This window comes from Accipiter gentilis, chromosome 7 (genome assembly GCF_929443795.1).
Source record: "Accipiter gentilis chromosome 7, bAccGen1.1, whole genome shotgun sequence".
Lineage (NCBI taxonomy): Eukaryota > Metazoa > Chordata > Aves > Accipitriformes > Accipitridae > Astur > Astur gentilis.
In genome coordinates, this window is record NC_064886.1 from 8914824 (window position 1) to 8934872 (window position 20049).

Consider the following 20049-nt stretch of genomic DNA (forward strand, 5'->3'; position numbering starts at 1 on the left):
GGGCCCGTCGTCATGGCAGCGGACGGGGCTACGGAGGGGCGCAGGCGACAAAAAGGCCGGGCGCGATCTGTTCGGCGGAGATGGCGGGGGTGGGAAGGGCGAGGCTTCGCTCCATAGGAGCCCGGGTGTGGGGGTCCCTGTTGGGGCCTGCGGGCCCAGCGAGGACCTCCACTCCCGGGGAAAGCCTGGCTACTGGCATGCTTCCCCCCAACCCTTCAGCACCCATCCCTGAGGTGCAGACAGGGGTTTTATGCCTGGTGGCACAGAGTAAATTGTATTGGAAAGACCTACACCATCCCTCCATCCCGGCCTTTCATCGCTAAAGGAGGTGGTGAATCCTTCCCCGGAGGCCGGAAAAGTCACGACCCTTCAGAAGGCCTCCTTTGGGAGGGTGCTTGTTTTTCCCTTCATCACCCCCAAAGCCAGCTGTGAAGCGCTGCTGGGAATGCTGGCTGTGTTTTTAGGAAAACACCCAAGATTTTGTAGGTTGGCTGGGGTCAGGGAGGCTCTGGGAGCCAGTGGTGGAAGGACGGGAGGCTGGTTGTGAGCTGGAGCCAGCCGTCCTGCTCCCTGGAAGCTGTTAGGAAAATTCCCTTCCCTAACTATTGTATCAACCAGTCTTTATAGTACGAAAACACCCCTCTGACACGGCTTTGAAACCCTCCCAGCATCATCTGGCATCATAGATCAGTAACTCCAGCAAGACTCCGGGGACGTCTGGATCTATGGACAAGCAGCAAGAATGCTGGAAAAATATTGTTGCCTTGCAAAGTTTTACAATGATTCGTAATCAGCAAGGGGGGTGTCAGTCAGTGATTAGTCAAGTCATGTTGTACCTGAAGGTCTGAAGGGTATAAGGAACCTGTGCAAAGCCACATTTGGGGTGCCCAGTTTGGCTGGGACACCGCATGTGCAGGAATAAATATTTACCCTTCTAATTCTCTACTTTGCATTCCAGCCTCTCTCCTCGGTCAACGCAGGCCAGCTGCGGATTTTCGTGACACAGCACAGCCAGCCCTGCCAGCCCAGCCCGCAGCTCTGATGCCCTCAGGGAAGGCTTTTCCCCCTCCTCCAGCAAAGCAGCCGTGCCGAGCTGGCGAGCAGAACTGGTGGCAGTGCTGGCTGCGGGTGCATAAGGAGGTCTTTATGAGCTGCCTGTGGTCTGTGCACAGCGGCTGCTTTGTGCGAGGGGTGCTGGCACCCGCCAGCCGGCCACTCACCTAAGAAAGCTTCTGTGTGCGGAGATGAGGTTGTCCCGGGAGCAGCGTGTCCTTCGCTTGCTGTCCCCAAAGGCCCTCATCACCTTTTCAACCGCCAGCCTCCCTGTGGCCCCCAGGAACAGTGGTTCTGGGAGGGACATGGACACTGCGTGATCCTGGGTGGGTTTGACAGCTCTGCTGACACCTCGAACTCTGCAAGGGCACCCTGCCATGACCACAGCACCCAGCTCTCCCCAGGACCCTTGCCCCAGGAGCACAGGGCTGCTCCCACGCAGCAGGCATACAGCAAGGAGGACACCCTTCCTACAGCCACTTTTCTTTTATTAGAGGTTACAAGATACAAGGAACCGGACCTGCATGCCACGTGCCATTGGCTTGGTCTGCTGTGCCCCTCTGTGTGCCATGCGGGCAGAGAGGAAGGGGGCTGGCAGAGGCAGGCACCCCCAGACTGGTGCCCCCATTACTCGCAGGGTTTTCCTTGCAGCCTTTGCGACAGGCACCATTTCTGCTGCGATGGCTTTGCCCTGCCAGCCATGAGCAAGCATTATGGGAGAGGAAAGTCCCCAATGGGACAAGAACTGGGACCACTGAGCTGACCCCTCTCCACCACTTCCCAGGATAGACCCTGGCTTGGCCCCACACCCGCCTCCAAAGGGGATCAAAACTCGTATGGGGACACAAAGGCTGTGACCTTGAAGATGTGCTTGCCCAGGAGGACCTTGCGGGAGAACTCGCTCATCTCCAGCTCCACCTCCAGTGTGGCTGGCCCGGACACAGGGCTGGTGAGCACCAGCTCTCCTGTCTGCTGGTCAGAGCGCCGCACGGCAAAGACGCCCTGGCCCCGGCCGCCCATGATGGCGAAGCGCAGGCTGTCGCCCACAAAGCGGGTGGTGGACATCTTGAAGAGGACGCGGGGCACGGTGCGGTTGGCCTGGAGAGGCAGGTAGTGGAAAGAGATGGAGGTGGCAGCCAGGCGGCAGGCTCGGCTCTCCATGGGGCAGGGGTTCCTCTCACACTGGCTGCCAGGAAAGAAGGAGTACAACCACTCAGTGCAGTGGTTTGGCTCTCGGGGAGCTGCCTGCATCCTTGCAAACAAGACTAGCCTGCACTGCAGGTAGCATCTCCAGCTCCACTGCCATTCCTGCGGCAGAGCAACCCAAGTCAGCCACATCTGAGTGTGCCCAGCATCGGTTCTCCGTCCCATCCCTGCTTCTGCGGTCACTTGTGCTCGGCCGCAAAACAGTTCAGTCTTACAAGCAGGACCGGGGGGATTTTGCCTGCTGGATGGCAGCTGACGGCACTGCGTGGTTGTGCAGCAGAGGGGAAACAGCATCGTTCCACCCAGGCTGGGGCTCTGGGGGGCTGGGGTCCTGGGTTAAAGTCACCATGTATCAGGGTGCTCCCACCTGCATCCCCAGCCACCGGCATCCCAAAACCATTGGGGAGCATGCCAAGCGCACTCAGGCACCCTACCTGGTAATTTGCTGCCAGTGCTGGCTGGCACTCACCCTGCTGCCTCTGGTTGACATGATATGGTCCTCAGGGCACCACAGGACCCATCACCTGGGGGAGAGAGCATGACGCAGCCCGAGCCACATGTGGTACTCACAAGGCGGAGGTCTTGACATAGCTGGTGTTGTGGCGTGGTGGGGGGCACTTGGGGCGCACGCAGCGATGGCCCCCAAAGGTGTTGATGCAGAGTTCGCCCTGGGTGCAGTTGTGCTGCTTCCTGGCACACTCGTTCACGTCTGTGGTGGTGACACGGGGTGAATGGGGCTGTCCCTGCTGCTCCCCACTGCACCCCTGGTCCTATGGGATGCTCTCTGCCCTGCACCCACTGCTCTTACCCTTGCAGGCATTGCGGTCAGCGTGGAGCAGGTAGCCGGGGGGGCAGAGGCAGCGGTAGGAGCCGGGGAGGTTGAGGCAGTTGTGGAGGCAAAGCCGGGTCTGGGAACTGGACTGGAAGAGCTGGCACTCATCCACATCTTGGGGGGACAGAGCAGAGCATGGCTAGGGCTCCCATTAATGCTGAGCCTCAGTTTCCAACCCCTCCCCGCCATCCTCATGTCCCTTTTACCGTGGCATATGCCGCTGGCTTGCATCTGGAAGCCGGCGTCGCAGCTGCAGCGCCGAGAGCCCGGGCGGCCCTCAGCACAGCGGGGCTGGCGGCTGAAGGAGGCGTTGCTCAGCGTCACCCAGTCTGCAGGGGTGAGCAGGTGTCACTGCTGGGGTGGGGGGCATGGGGAGATGGGTGGGGGATGAGATCCTGGGGGGCTGCCAGGGAAGGGGGAGGCGGGTGCAGCGTGGCTGGGTGCTGTCTTCATGAACATCCCCATCCTCTGCAGCCCAAACCTGGGCACCTACAGGCATAGACGGGGCTCTGGCAGCTGGGGCCTGACCAGCCCTGGGGGCAGAGGCACGTGTAGCTCTGGTTGCCATCCACGCAGGTCCCACTGTTGGCACACGGGTTGCTGGAGCAGTCGTCAATGCCTAGGGAGAAGGAGCTCATGAACACCGGCACATTCTCACCCCACCCTGCTGCCCAGGCTCAGTGCCCATTGCTGCAGCCTCTGGGCTGCTCTCCCTGCAGCCAGGGGAGCAGAGCGATGGGACCCGGCAGCTTGGGTGACAGAGGAGCCCCTGGGGAGGGCACCCCAACCCCATTCCACTTCACTTCTGCAGAAGGGCTGGGTGCCGCTCCACGTGCGGTCGTGTCGGCAGGCGCGCGTCTCTGAGCCCACCAGCCGGAAGCCGGCGTCGCAGACGAAGTGAACGTCGTGGCCCACCCGCATGCTCCGGCCCAGCATCCGTCCATTCAGGGGCACCACCGGCTGCGGACAGGTCTCTGCGGACAGACAGACATGGGTGAGGACAGACATTGCCAGGCTGGAGCCGACCTCAGCCCTGGTGAGGAGCTGAGGGTCCCTCACCCAGGCTGCTCGCCAGGTGTCCGGGGCTCGGAGCCAGCCCCGTGGGGATGTCACCCCTGGCCGGGTTTACCGTTGCGTTTGGTGGCCTGTCTCTGGAGGCGGTTCTGGAGGATGGAGAGTTGCTGCCGGAGTCCACGTGTGCCCCGCAGGTGGGCGGCCTCCTGTGCCGCCAGCAGCTTCTGCATCTGGCGCACGGTGCTGAGCGCCTGCTGCTGGCTCAGGCACTCCTGGGGGGACACAAGGACATCCCCATCACCCGCCAGACTCCCCCACCACCCTGCCGCAGCCTGGGAGGACCCTGCCAAGCAGGCAGCATCTCTGGGGTTGGTTTGGATGCCCTGCCCTGGGCAGAGCCCCTTCCTCCCCATCCCAGTGTGGGGGCTGCCCCTGTCTCTGTATCTGCTCCAGCTTCAGCCCCTCTGCTTGGTCCTGCCCCAGCACTTGGATGCTGAGGAGCAGCTCGGATGCCCCAGGTGGGTTTAGCATCATCTTGCTGCTGCAGGAGAAAAGCCCCACAACCATCTCCCCTGACCCTGGGCAGCCCCGTGGGCACCATGGCTGTGCCGTACCCCCCAACCCGGGGTGGTGATGGGGCACTGGGGTGTGAGAGGTGGGACCTGAGAAGCCCCCAGTGGGGGGGGGGTCTGCAAGGGGACTGGATGGGGGGCACGAGGGTCCTTACCTGGGCGCGGCCGAGGGGCAGCTGCAGGATGCCCAGGGTCAGCCAGGCTGGCAGCGGGATTAGGAGCATCGTGCCGGGGCTGGGTCCAGCTGCACAGTCTGCAGGGACGAGATGCTGGCAGTCCAGTTCTGCCCCGCTCGCTCACAGCTGCACTCCTGCGCTCACCGGGATTTATTCACAGCGCGTACCCGTGTGTTTGTTGTTTTTTCCCCTGGCCGAGGCAGAGCTGTAGGAAAGTTTCCCCTTGGCAGTGGCACCAGCCTCTCCCTTCCCTTCCCTCTCCGCACATCAGAGGCTTTGGGGCCTTTCATGTCACAGGGCCAGCAGATGCCGGGGCCAGGCAGTGGCTGTCACGGCACTTGCTGCGGTACCAGTGGTTCTGGGCTCCCCCCACAGCCAGCCACAGCTCTGGGGCTCCCCAGCACGCAGGGGTGAAGGATGAGGCTAATCCCATGTGTTTGCTAAGCATGGGAAAGTCTCCCGGGAGAAAGGATGGCTTTGGAGTCAGTGCTGTCATCCAACTCTACAGTGGGGCTGGGGCTGCTGAGGAAGGCAGCCTGGCAGCACCGCGGACTTGCCGGCCTCAGCACAGCTTTGCTGGGGTGAGCTCAGCCACAGTTGGAGCCTACAGGGGGACCTCAGGGCTTTGCTGCAGCCTAGAGTTGGGGTGCAGGTTGACATTACAGGCGGCATTAGGGTCAGGGTTAATGTCAGGGTTCAGCATTAGGTTTAGGGTTAGGGTCAGCATAAAGTTTAGGGTTAGGTTTAGCATTAGGGTTAGGGTTGGAGTTAGAGTTGGGATTAGCGTTAGACTCATGGTTAGAGCTAAGGTCAGGTTTTGGGTTAAGGTTAGGGTTAGGGTTAGGATTAGTGTTGGGATTGGTGCCAACGGTTTAGGTTCAGATGAACAGGAGGTTAGAGGGAGGGTTAGGGTTGGCATTAGCAACCCCAGGGTCCAGGCCAGGGTTAGGGTTAGGCTCAGGTCGAGGGAACTGAAGGCATTCAGACCTGGATTTCTACTGACATCCAGCTCAGCCCTGATAGCTAGCAGGTGGGATGCTCCCTGTCTCTCCCACCCATGACAGGCCCAAGGAAGGGGCATGGCAGCATGTGCCTGCCCCCCAGCCACCCCCAAGCAGGTATGTTTGAAGCCCACATATCTGCCCTGTGCCAGGGGAGCACCTCCAGCTCCCCAGCATGGGTGCTGGGAGCCCAGTGCTGGAGCAGAGCCATCGGGGTGCTACTGAGCCCCCCGAGCAGCATGGGTTCTGGGACCCCTGCTCAACCCCGAGCACCTGCTGATATGTGCCCCCCTGAGCCCAGCATCTCTCCCACTGCCAGCCCCCCAGCCCTCGCATCCTCCCACCCCGTAACCATGCTGCCCAGCTCGCCAGAGCGGGTATTTGGCTTCGTGCCTGTGGCGGTGTGTGTTACCTCCCCAGCATGTTTAATTCATGGGGCAGGAGGAAGGCTGGCAGCAGGGGCCCCCTTAGCTGCCCCTCCAGCCCCATGCCATCCAATCTCCCAGTGCTCCAAAGTGGGTGCCACTCGGGACCCCCTGCTCCTGCCTGCCTTCCCATCCCAACCCCGGCTCGGCAGCGGGGCTGGGGCAGAGCACGGGGGGCCAACCCCGCTACGGGACATCCCAGCGGGGCTGCAGCCCGGGGCCCCAGGAGTTGTCTGCCGTGTTCGCGCCAGCGAGCAACTGTTTTGACAGAGCTATTACTCACCCGTCAAGCTTTTGTTCGAGCTGACCAGCGGTGCCTGTCTGGAGTCCTGAATAGGATCAAATCCTGCAACCAGACACACACACACACACACAAGCACACACAAGCACGCAGGAGCGCGCAGCCAAGCTTGCCCCAATGCCAGGGCTGCTGCAGGGTGGCTCGTCTCTCCCGATTCCTCACTCCAGAGCCATGGGGGTCTGGTCCCCCCCAACCCCAGGCACCTGCATGAAGCTCTTGGTGCTCCTGGTTTCTAACCTCCTGGTGTTTAGAGTGGGTGAGACGGGGTCGGATGCTCTGGAGAAGTTGTCCGCGCTGGCTCCGGGAGGTAATCGGGAGAGGGCCTGGGGGGGTCTGCTGCTGGCAGCAGGACTGGGGGGCAACTGGTTGAGGGGGGTGGGTGCACCTTAAGCACCATCCCCTGGGGCCAGGCCAGGCAGGCAGTGGGCTGGGTGGGTGATGGGCACCCAGGGATGGCAACGGGGGTCTCGGTGGATGATGGGGGCTAGGGATGACATGGGATGGAGTTGGGGGGGGGGGGGGCATGGGGCTGGTGATGGGATGAGCAGGGAGGGTGAGTACATTCCTGGCAGTCTCAGCCCACCCATGCGAGACACGGGCTCAGCAGGCTGGACCCCCCCGCGGCCCCTGCCCCTTTTGTGCTCCCAGCCCAAAAGCGCTTTCTTCTCTCCCCTCGAGTCTCCATGGAGACCCGGGTGCCTTCTCCGTATCCCCGGCTGCAGACGGACTCTTTGAGGGGTGGAAGGGCCCCCCGAAGGGTCCGTCCGCAGCCAGGGATATGGGGAAGGCACTTGCACCCCACAGCCCCTTGGCCCCAGCCCCAGCCCCTGCTGTCCTGCCCCCTCCAGCTCTCAGCATGAAGGAGACCTTCCTGGTGCTCTCCCTGCACAACAAACTGAGGAGCAAAGTACAGCCCCCCGCCGCCAATATGCAGAAGCTGGTGAGCCCCCCCTGGAGGTGTTCATCTGTTCCCCCCCCACCCCCTTGGATGTCCCATCCATCTCCCACTCCATGCCCAGGGATGGGGGAGGCAGCCCATGGGTGCTACACGGTAGTTCGTTAACAAGCTAATGAAGCAGAAGACCTGGCCAGCGTGGGGCCCCTGGGGAAGGACATGCCACCGGCACTGCCAGACCCAGCACATACCAAGGGCAGGGCTGGTCCCTTGGGGACACCCATGGGGTCCACCAGGTCCCATGATGGCCCTCAATGTCCCCCGATCACCCCACACCAGCACACCAAGAGCAAGACTGGTCCCTTGGGGTCCCTTGCAGCATCCCCCATGGCGATCCTCTGATGTCCCCCAGTCATCCCCTGGAATGACCCCCTTGGTGGTCCCCAGTCCCTGGGTGGTTCCCCGCTCTCCCCCAGCATCCCTGCCATGGGGGCTGTCCCCAGGGACCCTCTGTGGCTCATGGCACACCTGCACAGGAGTGGAGCGAGGAACTGGGGCGGCTGGCCGGGGCACGGGCGGCCAGCTGCCTGGAGGGCCCCGCTCCCCCGCCAGCCCCGCAGCTGAGCTGGAGCGAGGCCCTGCTGCCAGCGGGCACCGGGGGCTTCGGGGCCGTTCTGGAGCGCTGGTTCGCTGAGGGCCAACACTACGACTACGGGACGGGGCGCTGCGCCAGCAATGCCACCTGCCGCCATTACACCCAGGTGGGCATGGGGGGCATGTGGGATGGGGTGGGGGTGGCGGGGGGGGCCCAGGGCGGGTCTGAAGGCCCGGGGACAGGGGTGACACACACTCTCTCGCAGCTGGTGTGGGCCACGGCGGGGCGGCTGGGCTGCGGCCGGCACCTCTGCGCCGGCGGCCACGGCCCCAGCGAGGCCTTCGCCTGCGCCTACTCCCCAGGGTAAGGGGCTGCTGGGGGCGGTGCCTGAGCGGGAGGGGGCGGGGCTGAGCGCGGGGGGGTGGGGCCTTGGCATGAGCGGGCGGGGCTGGGAGGTGTGGGTGGGGTGGCAAGGGGGACTGGGATGCGATGGCAGTGGGGTGGGCGGAGCTGGGAGAAGCCCTTCCCCCTGTGTGGGCGGGGTCTCCACAGGGGTGTGTCCGGGTAGGGGGGTGGGCTGGCCTATGGGGATGTGTGGTGAGGGGGTGGGGGCGGAGCCTTGCCCTGGCGGTGGGTGGGGGCTGGCGCTGTGGGCGGGGCTGCATCCAGAAGTAGACGGGGCCTATGAAATGTGGGCGAGGCTGTGCGTTGGAAATGTATGGGGCTGGTGGTGTGGGCGGGGCCTTGTCCCAGAAAGGGGCGTGGCTTGTCTGTGTGGGCGGGGCAAGGAGCTGGTGCCAGGTGGGGCAGCCGCCTCCAGCTGCTTGTGGCGACAGGGGCAACTGGGAGGTAGCGGGGACGCCTGTCCTGCCCTACAAGCAGGGGCCCTGGTGCTCCCTCTGCACTGCTGGCCTCTCCGGCTGCTTCAAGTCCTGGGACCACGGCGGTGGGCTCTGCGGTGAGTCCCTGCAGTCCCCCTGGCCCCTGCGTGGTCCCCGGCCGTGGCGTAGCCCTAGATGCCCACGCCACCTCTCTGCTGTGCCCAGAGGTGCCCAGGAACCCCTGTCGCATGAGCTGCAGGAACAGCGGGCACCTCGACATGAGCAGCTGCCAGTGTGTCTGTCCCCCCGGCTACACGGGCAGGTACTGCCAAGGTGAGAGGGGCATCCACGCGACCCTGGCCTCCCCTTGCCTCTAGAGATGCATGCGCGTGGCCAGTGCAGTGCATGTGTGCAAAGGGTTGGTGCAGTGCACACGTGTGCATGGACAGTGTGCTGCATGCATGTGCAGTGTCAGTGCAGTGCACGTGTGTGCATGGACGGTGCAATGTAAGCATGCACAGGGTAAGTGCAGTGCATGTGTGTGCATGGCTGGTGCAGTGCATGCATGGGGACAGCCAGTGCAGCATTCATGGTCTGCTGGGTGCCTGTGTGCACACAGCCATGCGGCGCATGCGTGCACAGGGTCAGCTCAGTGTGCTTGTGTGCGCGGGCCGTGCAGCATGGGCAGCTCAGCTCAGTGCCCCGGTGTGCAGCACAACCTAAGCTGGGGTGGACAGAGGCTGCTGACCGCCCCCCAGCTAACACAACACCTTCTTGCCCGCAGTGAGGTGCAGCGGGCAGTGCCTGCATGGAAAGTTCAGGAAGGAGGAGTGCTCCTGCCTCTGCGACGTGGGCTACGGCGGAGCTGAGTGCGGCAGTGAGTCTGCACCCACCTGTGCTGCTTCAGGGTGGCAGCAGGGATCTGCAGGCAGGGACCCCCGGAGTGGGGCTAAGGGTCCTCTGGTGGGCCTGGCTCTGCTGGCACAGGGACCCACGTGCACCTGCCTGTGCCCCCAGCAAAGATTCGGTTCCCTTTCCACGCCTGCGATGTGAGGATAGACGATGACTGCTTCATGGTGTCCCCCGAGGCCAATACCTACTATGGAGCCAAAATAAAGTGCCAGGTGAGCCCCTGGGATGCTCTGGGCATCCCTTTGCAGCTGAAAAATGCCACCTGTGCTCACAGCCTCCCGTGAATCTCTCCGCTGCCTGGCGTGGATCTGGGCCACGTGTTTAGGGCTGACTCACTCCCTTCCCTGCAGGAGAAAGGGGCGATGCTGGCCCAGATCAGAAACCAGAAGGTCCAGGACATCCTGTCTTTCTACCTCAGCCGCTTGGAGACTGGTAACAGGGTAACAGACACCGATTTCGAGACCGGGAACTTCTGGATTGGTGAGTGACAGCGGCAGGCAGGGCACGGGCTGCCCAGGTTGCGGACAGCTGTGGCACCCCACGTCACACCCCCCCCAGGTCTCACCTACAAGACATCCAAGGCTTCCTTCCGCTGGGATGTGGGCGAGCCATCCTCCTTCACCAGCTTCGCTTTCGGGCAGCCAGACAACCAGGGGTAAGTGCCTGCTGGATACAGACATCCGACCTCTGTGCGGTGTCACTGCCATGCCACAGCACTGGCCAGCTTTACCACCCTCCCACCGGGGCACAGGTTCGGGAACTGTGTGGAGATGCAAGCGTCGGCCGCCTTCAACTGGAATGACCAGCGCTGCAAGACCCGAAACCGGTACATCTGCCAGTTTGGTAAGTGAGCAGCCAGGAGCCCTCCCGCACCTTTCTGGGGGTGTCAAGCCCCAGTGGTGCTGGCCCCCGGCTCTGCTGGCTCTGTGCCCTGCTGCCAGCCCTGCCCAGACCTCTAGGTCCTTCCTGGTGCAGGAGGCACTGACTGTCTGCATCCCATCGCAGCCCAGGAGCACATCTCCCTGTGGCAGCAGGACCCCTGAGCCAGCAGCCCTGGCCACTGGCCAGCGCTGGCTGCTGTGCTGAGTCTGTGGTGCAGGAGGACTCCATTGCCGTGCCAAGCCCAGACCATGGCTCAGGAGGACCCCCCCACGACTCGCCCACTCAGGGGACAGGGGGCTGAAGCGACCCACAGTGCCAGGACCTGGCGAGAAGGGCACATGCTCTACATCAGCATCCCCAAAACAGCGTCGTCTTCTGCCCCTCACCTTCCTCTGTCACCATCATGCTATGACAGCCCCCCAGAGCAGGGAGATGCCCTCGCAGCAGCCAGGTCCAACAGCATCCTTCTCCTAAACTGGCAGCCGGGCTGTGTCCGGACCGTGGTCCCGATGCAATGAGGGGCTGAGGGGGGTGTCTGGGGAGCACAGACCTTGGCATGGCTCAGGGTAAGGACTCTGCTCAGCTCTGAGCCATCATCCCAACCTGGGTGGGAACCCCTGAGCCTGGCACTGCGGGTTCCTCACCATCACCTGGGTCTTCATCATCACCCAGTTCCTCACCATCACTCAGTCCCTCACCATCTGCCGGGTGGTTAATAAAGACCCTCTCTCCCTTTGGGAGAGCTGTTTGTCTCCTTTTCCTCCCCCAGACCCACCAGACTCTGCCTCTGCCATGGCCCGCATCGTGCCCGCACTGGGTGGCACCTCCAGCTCCATCCCTGGAGCGGTTGCTGGGGTCGCAGGAGCTGGAACTAGCCTGGCTCCCGGCTAAGCTTGTGTCTCCAGCACCCTGGGGGTGTTTTTGGGGGGTGGTGTTAGCCAAGAGCTGCTTCTTCCAGCCCCAGGACATCCCCAAGCCACGGCAACCCACGTGCTGGGTGCAAGCCTGTACCCCCAGCACTGGTGAGTGTCTGGAGGGGACACGCCACTGCCATCTGCGAGCTGGCACCCTGCAAGGACCCTCCCACCACAGAGCCAGGGAGTCACTTCCCTCGGCTGCCTTCCTCCCTTCCAAACAGCCCACTCCAGCACAGGGCCAGGGTGGAAATTAAAATGTCCCCAGCCAGGGCGTTGCATGCCAATCGTTTGTGCTGGGGCTCTAGGGAGAGAAGGCAGGAGCCGCATTGCCACCGGCAAGGCTGGTTTCATGGCTCTGGGGCAAGCTGGGCAAACCCGGGGTGCAACCAAGCTGTTGGCCAGGAGGGCAGGGTCCAACAGGTCAGAGGGGGCTGGAGGCAGGAGATGGGGAAAGGAGCCTGGGGACGATGGGGATGAGGATGGAGGATGGGGCATAGGGGACGGAGGATGGGGATGGGGGATAGGGGATGGAGGACGGAAGATGGAGATGGATGGGGATGGGGGATGGGGGATTAGGGATGCAGGACGGAGGATGGTCCAGCACAGCCGCCACGTCCATACAGCTGCAGCCTCGGGGAAGGGCGAGCCCCAGCCCCAGCGGTGCCGGCAGCGGTGCGTGCAGGCAGGGACAGGCAGCGATGCTGCAATAACGCACCGCTGCGCTCGGGGAGGGGCGCGGGCGGGCCGGGGCGGGGTCCCCCACCGCTCCCCCCCACCTCGCCGTGCCGCGATGGTGCGGCCCGCCGCCCCCCCTCCTCGCCAGGCGGTGGTAGGGCCCGGTGGCGGCGCGCTCGGGCCGGAGCGGCGGGGCTGCGGGGGCTGTGGGGCCGCCGGGGCTGCGGGGGGATGACGCTCTTCGGCAGCGGGGACGCGGGCTGGAGATGTGAGTACCGACCCGGATCCGGCCCTCCATCCCCCCCTCACCCGGGTGTCGTCGTCCGTCCTGTCCCGTCCCGTCCCTTCCCCCCGCCCTCCCGGGATCGGCCCTTTTCCCACACGTCCCCACCCCCCACCCCCCACCCCCCCCCCAGCCCCCCGGTAGATGCTCCGGCACCGGGATGCTTACCCGGCACCGGCAGCCCTGCCCGGGGCAGGGGTACCCCCCTGCAGCCAGGTTTCTGGTGCCCCCATCCCGGGCAGGGCCGCCTCCTGGTACCGGGATGCCTCCCGCCCCTTTGGACCAGTACCTCCCCCCCGGACACGCATGTCCTCCCGGTACCGAGCCGCCCCACAGCCCGGTACCAGTCCCTCCCAAGAGCTGGGATGTCCTCCTGGTACTGGGATGCCTGGTCCTCCCCACACCATTACCCCCCCGCCCAGGACAGGGGTGTCCTCCCAGTACTGGGATGCCCCTCATACCATTACCCCCCTATACTATTCCCCCCCTCCCCCAGGACAGGGATGTCCTCCCAGTACTGGCGTGCCCCCGTGCCATTACCTCCAGGACAGGGATGTCCCCCTGGTACTGGCATGCCCCCATGCCACTACCCCCAGGTCAGAGATATCGTCCCGGTACTGGGATGCCCCCATACCGTTACCCCCCCCAGGACAGGGATGTCCTCCCAGTACTGAGGTGCCCCCCATACCATTGTTCCCCCACACCATTACCCCCCACCCAGAACACGGATGTGCCCCCCCTGCCATTACAGGGAAGAGAGCCCAGACGCAGGGCCGATGACCCCCGGCGTGAAGGAGTCCTGCTGGCCTGGGTCCTCTGCCCCAGCAGGAAAGTCCCCGTGGTGCAGGTGGCCTGTGACAGGGAGCCTGGGGTCCCTGTGGGGTGCTGAGGTCTCCGTCCTGCTGGCAGGGAGATGAGTAGGTGGCTCTACCAGGCGGGTGTGATGGGATGGAGAGAGGGATGTTGACGGCGGGCTCCAGTCCTGAGCAGTGAGCTCGGCCATCCCTGGGATTGCTGGCTGCACCCACAGAAAATGGGTGCCAGTGTTACCTAGCACGTGTGCAAGGGCAAGTGGAGCACCTTCCTCAGCTTGCCCCGAGATCAGAGGCAGCCTGCAGACTTTGTCACACAAGGCGACAGCCTGGAAAGCAAACAAGTGCCGGTTTCCTTCTGCTCGGATCTCCTCCACAGGCTGCGGGGCTGGAGGGGATCCATGGCCAGTGTCCACGCTCCTGGGGAGGTCCAGACCTCTCTGATGAGTTGGTGTGTTCCCAGAGGACTCGTGAAGCTTCAGCTCAGGATTCCCTAGTGCAGTGGCATCCACAATGTCACCCGTGGGACAGCTGGCCACGCTTACCATGGCCAAGGGGAAGCCCTCAACATCTCACCTACTGGCTCCTACCCCAGGGGCCAGAGAGGTTTTGGAGCCCCCCAAAATTACAAAATTAAATACATGGAGATGTTAGTAAAGCATTGCATCAGTGGCTCTCAAATGTATACTCAGAAAATAGATTCAAGCTGGCTTTTATGTGGACATTGGTTGTGAAATCCTAAAGAAGGGGTGAAGAGCATTGCCGGGGAGGTGTGACATAGCATCATGGAGCTGCATGTCCAGAGACATCTCCACCCCACATCTCAGCATCACACGTGTCTCGGCAGCCTTTGGGACCGCGAAGTGGCTGGGTGCAGGGCTTTCCCCCATCCCTGGCACCCATCCATGGCGGGCAGCGCTTGCCAGCATCCCACTGGCCTGGCTCCCCAAAAAATGGCTCAACCACCCAGCAGAGGGGATAGTGAACGTGGATTCACCGTGGTGGTGGGAAATGTCTCTGGGGGTTAATTACCCTCATCATCAGAGGTGCTTTCTGCCACCCTAATTGGAGCCTGCCTGGTCTCGGCTGGGCACAGGCCCCTGGGGATGGGACACCCATGGGAAGGGGCTGCTGCAGGGTTACAGCTGGAGCTACTCCATGTCCCAGCACAACCCTGGGCCACTCCTGTCCTTCCCAAAAAACTTAAGTCGAGAGAGCTGCCAGCCTCAGGCTTGTCCTGCAGATGCTCTGGAGTGGGACATCTCCAGCCAGGAGAGGAGAGTGGCCGGGAGTCCCCGGGAAGCTGGTGCCAGAGACACATCCACGTGGAGTAGGGTCTTGGCATCCCCTTTTCTTCGTGCTGCTCATTGCCCTGCTCTCTCTCCCCGCAGATTTGGACATGGCCAGGGAACCCAAGCCAAGCCGGGCCAGGCTGGGCCAGAAGCGGCAGCATGGCAGCAGCCTGTACCAGTGAGTGCCGGCACATGGGGTGGGGGCTGTGACAGGGGGAACTTGGCTCCAGCTGGGGACTGTCCCACACTTGGCTCTTCTTCCTCCCCCTGCTCTCCGTCACTCACCCTCCGACTGTTCCAGCTGCCTGCCCACGGTGGTGGGCATGGGTCTGTGGGATGTACCTGCCCCATGGGGCTCTCAGAGCATCACCTTACCTCAGCGGTGGTGGCTGGAGTCCTCGCTGGGTCCTGCCTCACGTGTGTTGCTGATGGGGTGTGGAGATCCCCCTTCCCCATCTGAAGGTGCTGGGAGAAGAGCAGAGCCCTGTGGTCTCCACACCTGTTACAGATCTCGATGTTGGTTGCAGTTCTGGCCTTTAAATTCTGTTCCTCGGGGGACAGACATCCCTGCAGAGGCACATAGGGCTGGCGATGGTCCTGATGATGGCAGTAGATGATGGTGATGGTGGCACTGATGGTAGCAGAAGAGCAGGTTCCCATACCTCCATGTTTTCGGCTCCTCAGCTCTGCAGACATGTGGCAAGGAGAGGACTGGAGCCAGGCTCCGTCTGTCTTGTTAGAGAGCTTTTTGCGAACGCTCTCATTGAACTAATTGCTCTGCCCGTTGCCATGGTGCCAGAGGGATGCAGCGCTGGCAGGGCAGGGACCGCCAGCCCCCTCGGGCCACTGGAGCATTGCAACTGCTGCTTTTGCTCTTCCTGGGGGATGCTCTGAGCAAAAAGCTGAGCTGGGAAAACCTTTGCCATGTCCCTAGCTGGGTGCCAGACCCCAAGACCAGGTCTCTTGAGGAGCCACCGGTGCTCCCATGGCAGGAGGTGACCTGTGGCATCCCCGTCCCTCTTGGCAGTGGCTCTGGGCAGCAGCAGCCATCAGAGCTGGCACCTTCCCTGTGCCCTGCGTGTGGGTTGGGACTCCTCTCCGGCTGCCCATTCTCCTCTTCCCCAAGGCAGGTTGTGACCTTCCTCCCTGGGTGACGGGCAGGAGGTGGGGATGCAAAGGACTCACTGTCCCTTTCACAGCCATGGAAAGCTGGATGGCAGCAAGGCTGGCCTGAAAGCTCCTAAAATATCCCCAGGTGCAAACAACAGGAGCAGGTGGGTCCTGGCACCCCAGGGCTGCCAGCTTGCCCTTACTAGGAAGGCTGGTGCTTGCGGGCTGCGTCCCATGCAGATTATTCATGAATAAGGCAGGGCGGCAGCAGGGCTGGGGGTGCCTTTGCCCTGTGATGGGCTCTGAGCTGCCTTCTGGGTTTGGCAAGCCTGGCTTACTTGGTAGACCCAGGCAGAGCAGCCCAGGTTGTCTATTAGCCCCCCCAGCAGACCTCCAGCTCTCCTCGAGCTCCAGCATTGGTCCCGTGGTGACACACTCATCTGCAGCAAAATCTGGAGCCCTGAGGGACCTTGTCCTAGTCCCCCCCCCATTCCTGGCAGTGTGGCTGGGGAAGGGTCCCTGCTCCCAGTGATGCTCTGAGCACGCCTTTGTCTCCTCTCGGGTTAGGCTTAATCCTACGCTTCCTGACTCCACAAGAGCTGAAGCAGCAAAATGAGCTTCAGCATCTTTCCTCCTCCTCCTCCTCCCCCTCCCCGCTCCTGGTCCACGGCGCATGATTTATTACCAGCACGTCGGCTTCCCGCATTGGAGGCGATCTGTTGACAGATCGCTTCTTAATTTGGAGCCGAGTGAGCCGGCAGCGTGCGTGCGGAGCCAGGGACCATGAAATTTAACATCAGGGTGCTCTAAATGCAGCTTCCTGAGAGCAGAGCCTGCTGATGCTGCCCCAGGGACTCTCTCCATTCCCCCTAACACCCTTGTTTGGTGCCAGGGCAAGCCCCTGCCAGAGCACAGCCACCTCCCCGGGCTGAGAGGCAGCCCAGGCAGCTTGCACGGTACCCTCTGGCACGCCTCCCACTCCCTGGGGTTGGGGATGGAGGCTGGGTGGGTGCCTCTGCCCTGCTGTGCCCAGCCCTAGCTGCCCCACAGCATCCATGGCCTCACAGAGCGGGTGACTTGTTCTCCTCTCTCCCCCTCCTGCAGCAGTAACTGTGACCTGGACTATGACCTCTACAGGGATGACTTTCCGTACCGGTAAGCATGGCATCCCAGGAGCGGGGTGGGCTGAGCATTGCCTCTACCAAAGGCAGAAAGTGGGGTGTCCCTGGGCATCTGTCTCCCTGCCTCCAAGAGAGGCTCCGCGGTGTTGCCCCCTTCGAGGATGGTATGCCACAGATTCCCTGGGCTGGGGGCCTTTGGGAGGGGGTACGTGGGGCAGGGCCAGCATGTGGGCTGGGCAATGCCGAGGTTGGGGGGCCACAAGAGATGCTCTCTTAGCTGGCTGGGGCTGCTGCTGCACCTCTGGGGCTGCACTCACGCTGCCGTGCTCTTGTGCCCTTGCAGGGTGTACGAGTACCAGAAGATCCCCCCCCTCATTAACCGCATCCCGGTCAAGGCCAGACGAACTCATGTGGGAGCAGGAGGCAAAGGCAGCCTGAGCCCCCAGCCCGGGGTGAGGAGCAGCAGCAGCTCCACAGCAGGACGGACAAAATGTAAGTGCAATGGGGCTGAGAGGAAGAGGAGGCTCGGCCCGTGTGTCTTGGCACATTAGAGCAATGCTGGTCGCCCGAAGGTCCCGTTCAGCGCTGACACTGTGGCTGTGAGTCCCCAGCTCCAGCAGACACTGCCTGGACTGCGCTGGGCTGGTGGCTGTCCCCTGGACCCATCCCTGTTCCCCAAGGATGCTCCGGAGAGGAGGATGCTCCAGAGGTGGCTGCCCAGGATGGCATGTTCCTCTGGCTCCAGGCAGGGTGGGATCTTAACAGTTCCTCTTCCCCGCAGTGCGGGCCGAAGAGCTGCACTCCATCAAAGGAGAGCTGAGCCAGATCAAGGCGCAGGTCGACAGTCTGCTGGAGAGCCTGGATCGCATGGACCAGCGGAGAGAGCGTCTCGCAGGTGAGGGGGCAGGTCGTAGACCCTCTGACACCCATGTGTCCGTGCCGGGCAGCCTGTGGGTGCATGCCAGCCTGGACCCAGAGTTGGGTGTAAGGGATTCCCTCCCTGCATGCCCAGGAGGGAACTGGGCATCTGGAGCTGGCTGGGCAAATTCCCCACGTCCTCCCCCTTGCCTGGCCTGGCAGGGCAGAGTCCAACCCTTTGGCACAATGGGACCCTGTAAGGACAGGCCTGATGTTTGCATTGGTACCCCAACTTTCTGCTGTCTGTGTCCTTGCAGGGTCCAAGGAGAGCGAGAAGAAGAGGGTAGAGACAGGGGCAGAGTCACCGTCCGCAGCAGGAGAGGGGCCACGGGAGCCCCGGGGGAAGGAGGGGATGGGAGCTGATGGCCACAGTGACTTGCGCAACATTGACAGCGCCGAGGAGAGCACAGACACAGAGGAGACGGTAAGAGGAGGGCCAGATCCTGCACCAGGCTTTCTGCTTTCCTAAAATTCATCCCCACTTGCTACCCGCGTGGGTCCTGGTGGGGGATGCCCGGAGCAGAGGAGATGCTCCATCAGGGTCCCCCAAGCCACCCCAGCTGCTTATCAGGGCTACAACTGCCCACTCCTCCAGGACAGCCCTGAGCACCCTGCAGCAAACCCCTGGGTGTGCATTACTCCAGCAGCACAGGCTGCAACCCCACACACACTTTGGAGTAGAAATACCTTTTATCACCGCTGCTGCTCCCATACCCACATCCTCCAGCTGGGTGCAGGACCCTAGGGATCCCCGTGCCAGGCAAGGCGCTGGGTTTGATCCTGCTGCCCAGGCACATCAGAGGACAGCCACCCTGTGCGTTTTTCCTTGCAGGTGAAAAACCACATGTCGGACCCCGAGGGGAGCCAGTAGACGGACTGGGATGCTGTGGCCTCCCCACGTGGCCAGCCCTTCCAGTCTTGTGTTTGTATTTCTTTTGAGGCTTCCAGCTAGTGCCACACACGATGCGAGGTGCCCGCTCTCGGCACAGCCATCCCCTGCCACCGGTGCCCGCAGCTCTGCGTCCCACTCCTTGTGAGACGCCAGCCAGCCGTGGCGAGAGAAGTCTTTTGTGTTTGAGTGCGCTTGTTTTCTTTTTCCTCCTGTTTTCAGACCTAGGGATAAGCAGACGTGGCCAGGGGAGGGAGGGGAGGAATAAAAAAATAAGGACCACATCCCAAAGGAGCATCCCAAATCCCACCTGCCTTGCATGCCAGCATCCCCCCACCCATAGGGTGCTGTGGGGTGCAGACCAGGGCTCTCAGCCCCTACGGCAGAGGTCACATCCCAACCTCCCCTGCCCTGCAAGCCCACCATCTCTGTGCTTCAGCCCCCCTGGGAATTGGTTCAGCAAGGTTCAGCAGGCACAGGTACAGCCTAGGAAGACTTTTGGAGCTGCTCAGCATCCCACAGGAAGGATGGACCACCCCGAGACAACTCCGAGGGGCTTTTGTGGGATTTTGGGATAGAGGTCTGGTGCTGAGCCCAGCTCTGATGCCAGCTGCAGGGCCAGCAGTGGGGTGATGCAAACCTCATTGCTCCCAGTCACCTCTGCTCACAAATGGGTTTCCCTTACTGGTTTACCACGGGCTGTTCTCAGCCACAGATTGTGTTTGTGGTCAGCAGGACTCCCGTGAGCAACTGTGCCAGGGTTCCTTGCATGTGCCCAAGGAAGTTGTGGTCCCCATCCCATGCTCCCCAGCGTTGCATCTCGGTTCAGTGTCCCTCATTTCTAGGTCATCCTTCTCTCGCTGGTAGGAACTTGTTCTGTATTTCTAAGTTGCTCTGGTAAAAGAGTGTATTGTGTTGGGAAGAAAAATAATTTTTATTTCTTTTCTCTGGTTATTTGACTCTGATGCAGTTTTTAACCATCTGAAGCACCTATGTAATATTCATACCCAATTTTGTGTGCTGCCTGATACAGCCTGAGGCTCTGGGGTCTTTCTAGGATGCTGCTTTCCCCGCAACTCAACCCAGAGGCAGGAGGGCACAGCTCTGCCATGTTTCTCAATGGAAACATTAATCAGTGCCTTTACCCAGAATATTCCCTATCAGTCCGGCATGGTGCTGCTGGGCAGACAGGACCAGCTCCTCTCCATCCCCAGGAATAACTGGACCCCAAGGCAGCACCCAGCTCCCTCTGCACCCCTTGAGGAAGGACAGCGGGAGCAGAGGGGGGTGACCCCGCTGCCTGGCAGCCAGTCACAAGTGCATCCTTCCACCTCTGCCCACAGCTGG

At 62.3% G+C, this 20049-nt stretch overlaps 3 protein-coding genes across 4 annotated transcripts; 2 read left to right on the forward strand and 1 right to left on the reverse strand.

The window, feature by feature from the left end:
- Positions 1 to 1689: 1689 nt before the first annotated feature.
- LOC126040888 (fibulin-7-like) lies at positions 1690 to 4901 on the reverse strand. Its single transcript, XM_049805909.1, has 8 exons — positions 4833 to 4901; positions 4221 to 4377; positions 3895 to 4065; positions 3585 to 3710; positions 3298 to 3420; positions 3068 to 3205; positions 2830 to 2968; positions 1690 to 2239 (listed from the first exon to the last, which is right to left on the reverse strand). The coding sequence occupies exons 1-8, from the start codon at positions 4899 to 4901 to the stop codon at positions 1879 to 1881; spliced, it is 1284 nt and encodes a 427-aa protein (XP_049661866.1). The 3' UTR covers positions 1690 to 1878.
- A 1683-nt stretch (positions 4902 to 6584) lies between these two features.
- LOC126040733 (C-type lectin domain family 18 member A-like) lies at positions 6585 to 11299 on the forward strand. Of its 2 annotated transcripts, XM_049805569.1 has the most exons (12): positions 6585 to 6887; positions 7429 to 7520; positions 8012 to 8236; positions 8336 to 8433; positions 8907 to 9028; positions 9117 to 9224; positions 9676 to 9768; positions 9909 to 10015; positions 10154 to 10283; positions 10362 to 10458; positions 10555 to 10646; positions 10809 to 11299. In XM_049805569.1, the coding sequence occupies exons 1-12, from the start codon at positions 6698 to 6700 to the stop codon at positions 10844 to 10846; spliced, it is 1392 nt and encodes a 463-aa protein (XP_049661526.1). In that variant the 5' UTR covers positions 6585 to 6697; the 3' UTR covers positions 10847 to 11299. The 2 variants fall into 2 exon arrangements, with proteins under 2 accessions (XP_049661526.1, XP_049661527.1); XM_049805570.1 differs by lacking the exon at positions 9117 to 9224.
- A 1167-nt stretch (positions 11300 to 12466) lies between these two features.
- LOC126040700 (RNA-binding Raly-like protein) lies at positions 12467 to 19719 on the forward strand. Its single transcript, XM_049805499.1, has 7 exons — positions 12467 to 12545; positions 14764 to 14842; positions 16879 to 16929; positions 17239 to 17387; positions 17677 to 17790; positions 18071 to 18237; positions 18646 to 19719. Exons 1-7 carry the CDS (start codon positions 12509 to 12511, stop codon positions 18682 to 18684), a joined length of 636 nt encoding a protein of 211 aa, XP_049661456.1. The 5' UTR covers positions 12467 to 12508; the 3' UTR covers positions 18685 to 19719.
- The last annotated feature ends 330 nt before the right edge of the window (positions 19720 to 20049 follow it).

Coding starts and splice junctions, on each gene's coding strand:
- LOC126040888 (XM_049805909.1), bottom strand. CDS start 4,901: ATGCTCCTAATCCCGCTGCCAGCCTGGCTGACCCTGGGCATCCTGCAG. Junction 4,378..4,832: donor TGCCCCTCGGCCGCGCCCAG/GTAAGGACCCTC, acceptor GTGTCCCCCCAG/GAGTGCCTGAGCCAGCAGCA. Junction 3,206..3,297: donor AGCCAGCGGCATATGCCACG/GTAAAAGGGACA, acceptor TGTCCCCCCAAG/ATGTGGATGAGTGCCAGCTC.
- LOC126040733 (XM_049805569.1), top strand. CDS start 6,698: ATGCCAGGGCTGCTGCAGGGTGGCTCGTCTCTCCCGATTCCTCACTCC. Junction 8,237..8,335: donor CCTGCCGCCATTACACCCAG/GTGGGCATGGGG, acceptor ACTCTCTCGCAG/CTGGTGTGGGCCACGGCGGG. Junction 10,016..10,153: donor GAGCCAAAATAAAGTGCCAG/GTGAGCCCCTGG, acceptor CCTTCCCTGCAG/GAGAAAGGGGCGATGCTGGC.
- LOC126040700 (XM_049805499.1), top strand. CDS start 12,509: ATGACGCTCTTCGGCAGCGGGGACGCGGGCTGGAGAT. Junction 14,843..16,878: donor CATGGCAGCAGCCTGTACCA/GTGAGTGCCGGC, acceptor CCCCTCCTGCAG/CAGTAACTGTGACCTGGACT. Junction 18,238..18,645: donor GCACAGACACAGAGGAGACG/GTAAGAGGAGGG, acceptor TTTTCCTTGCAG/GTGAAAAACCACATGTCGGA.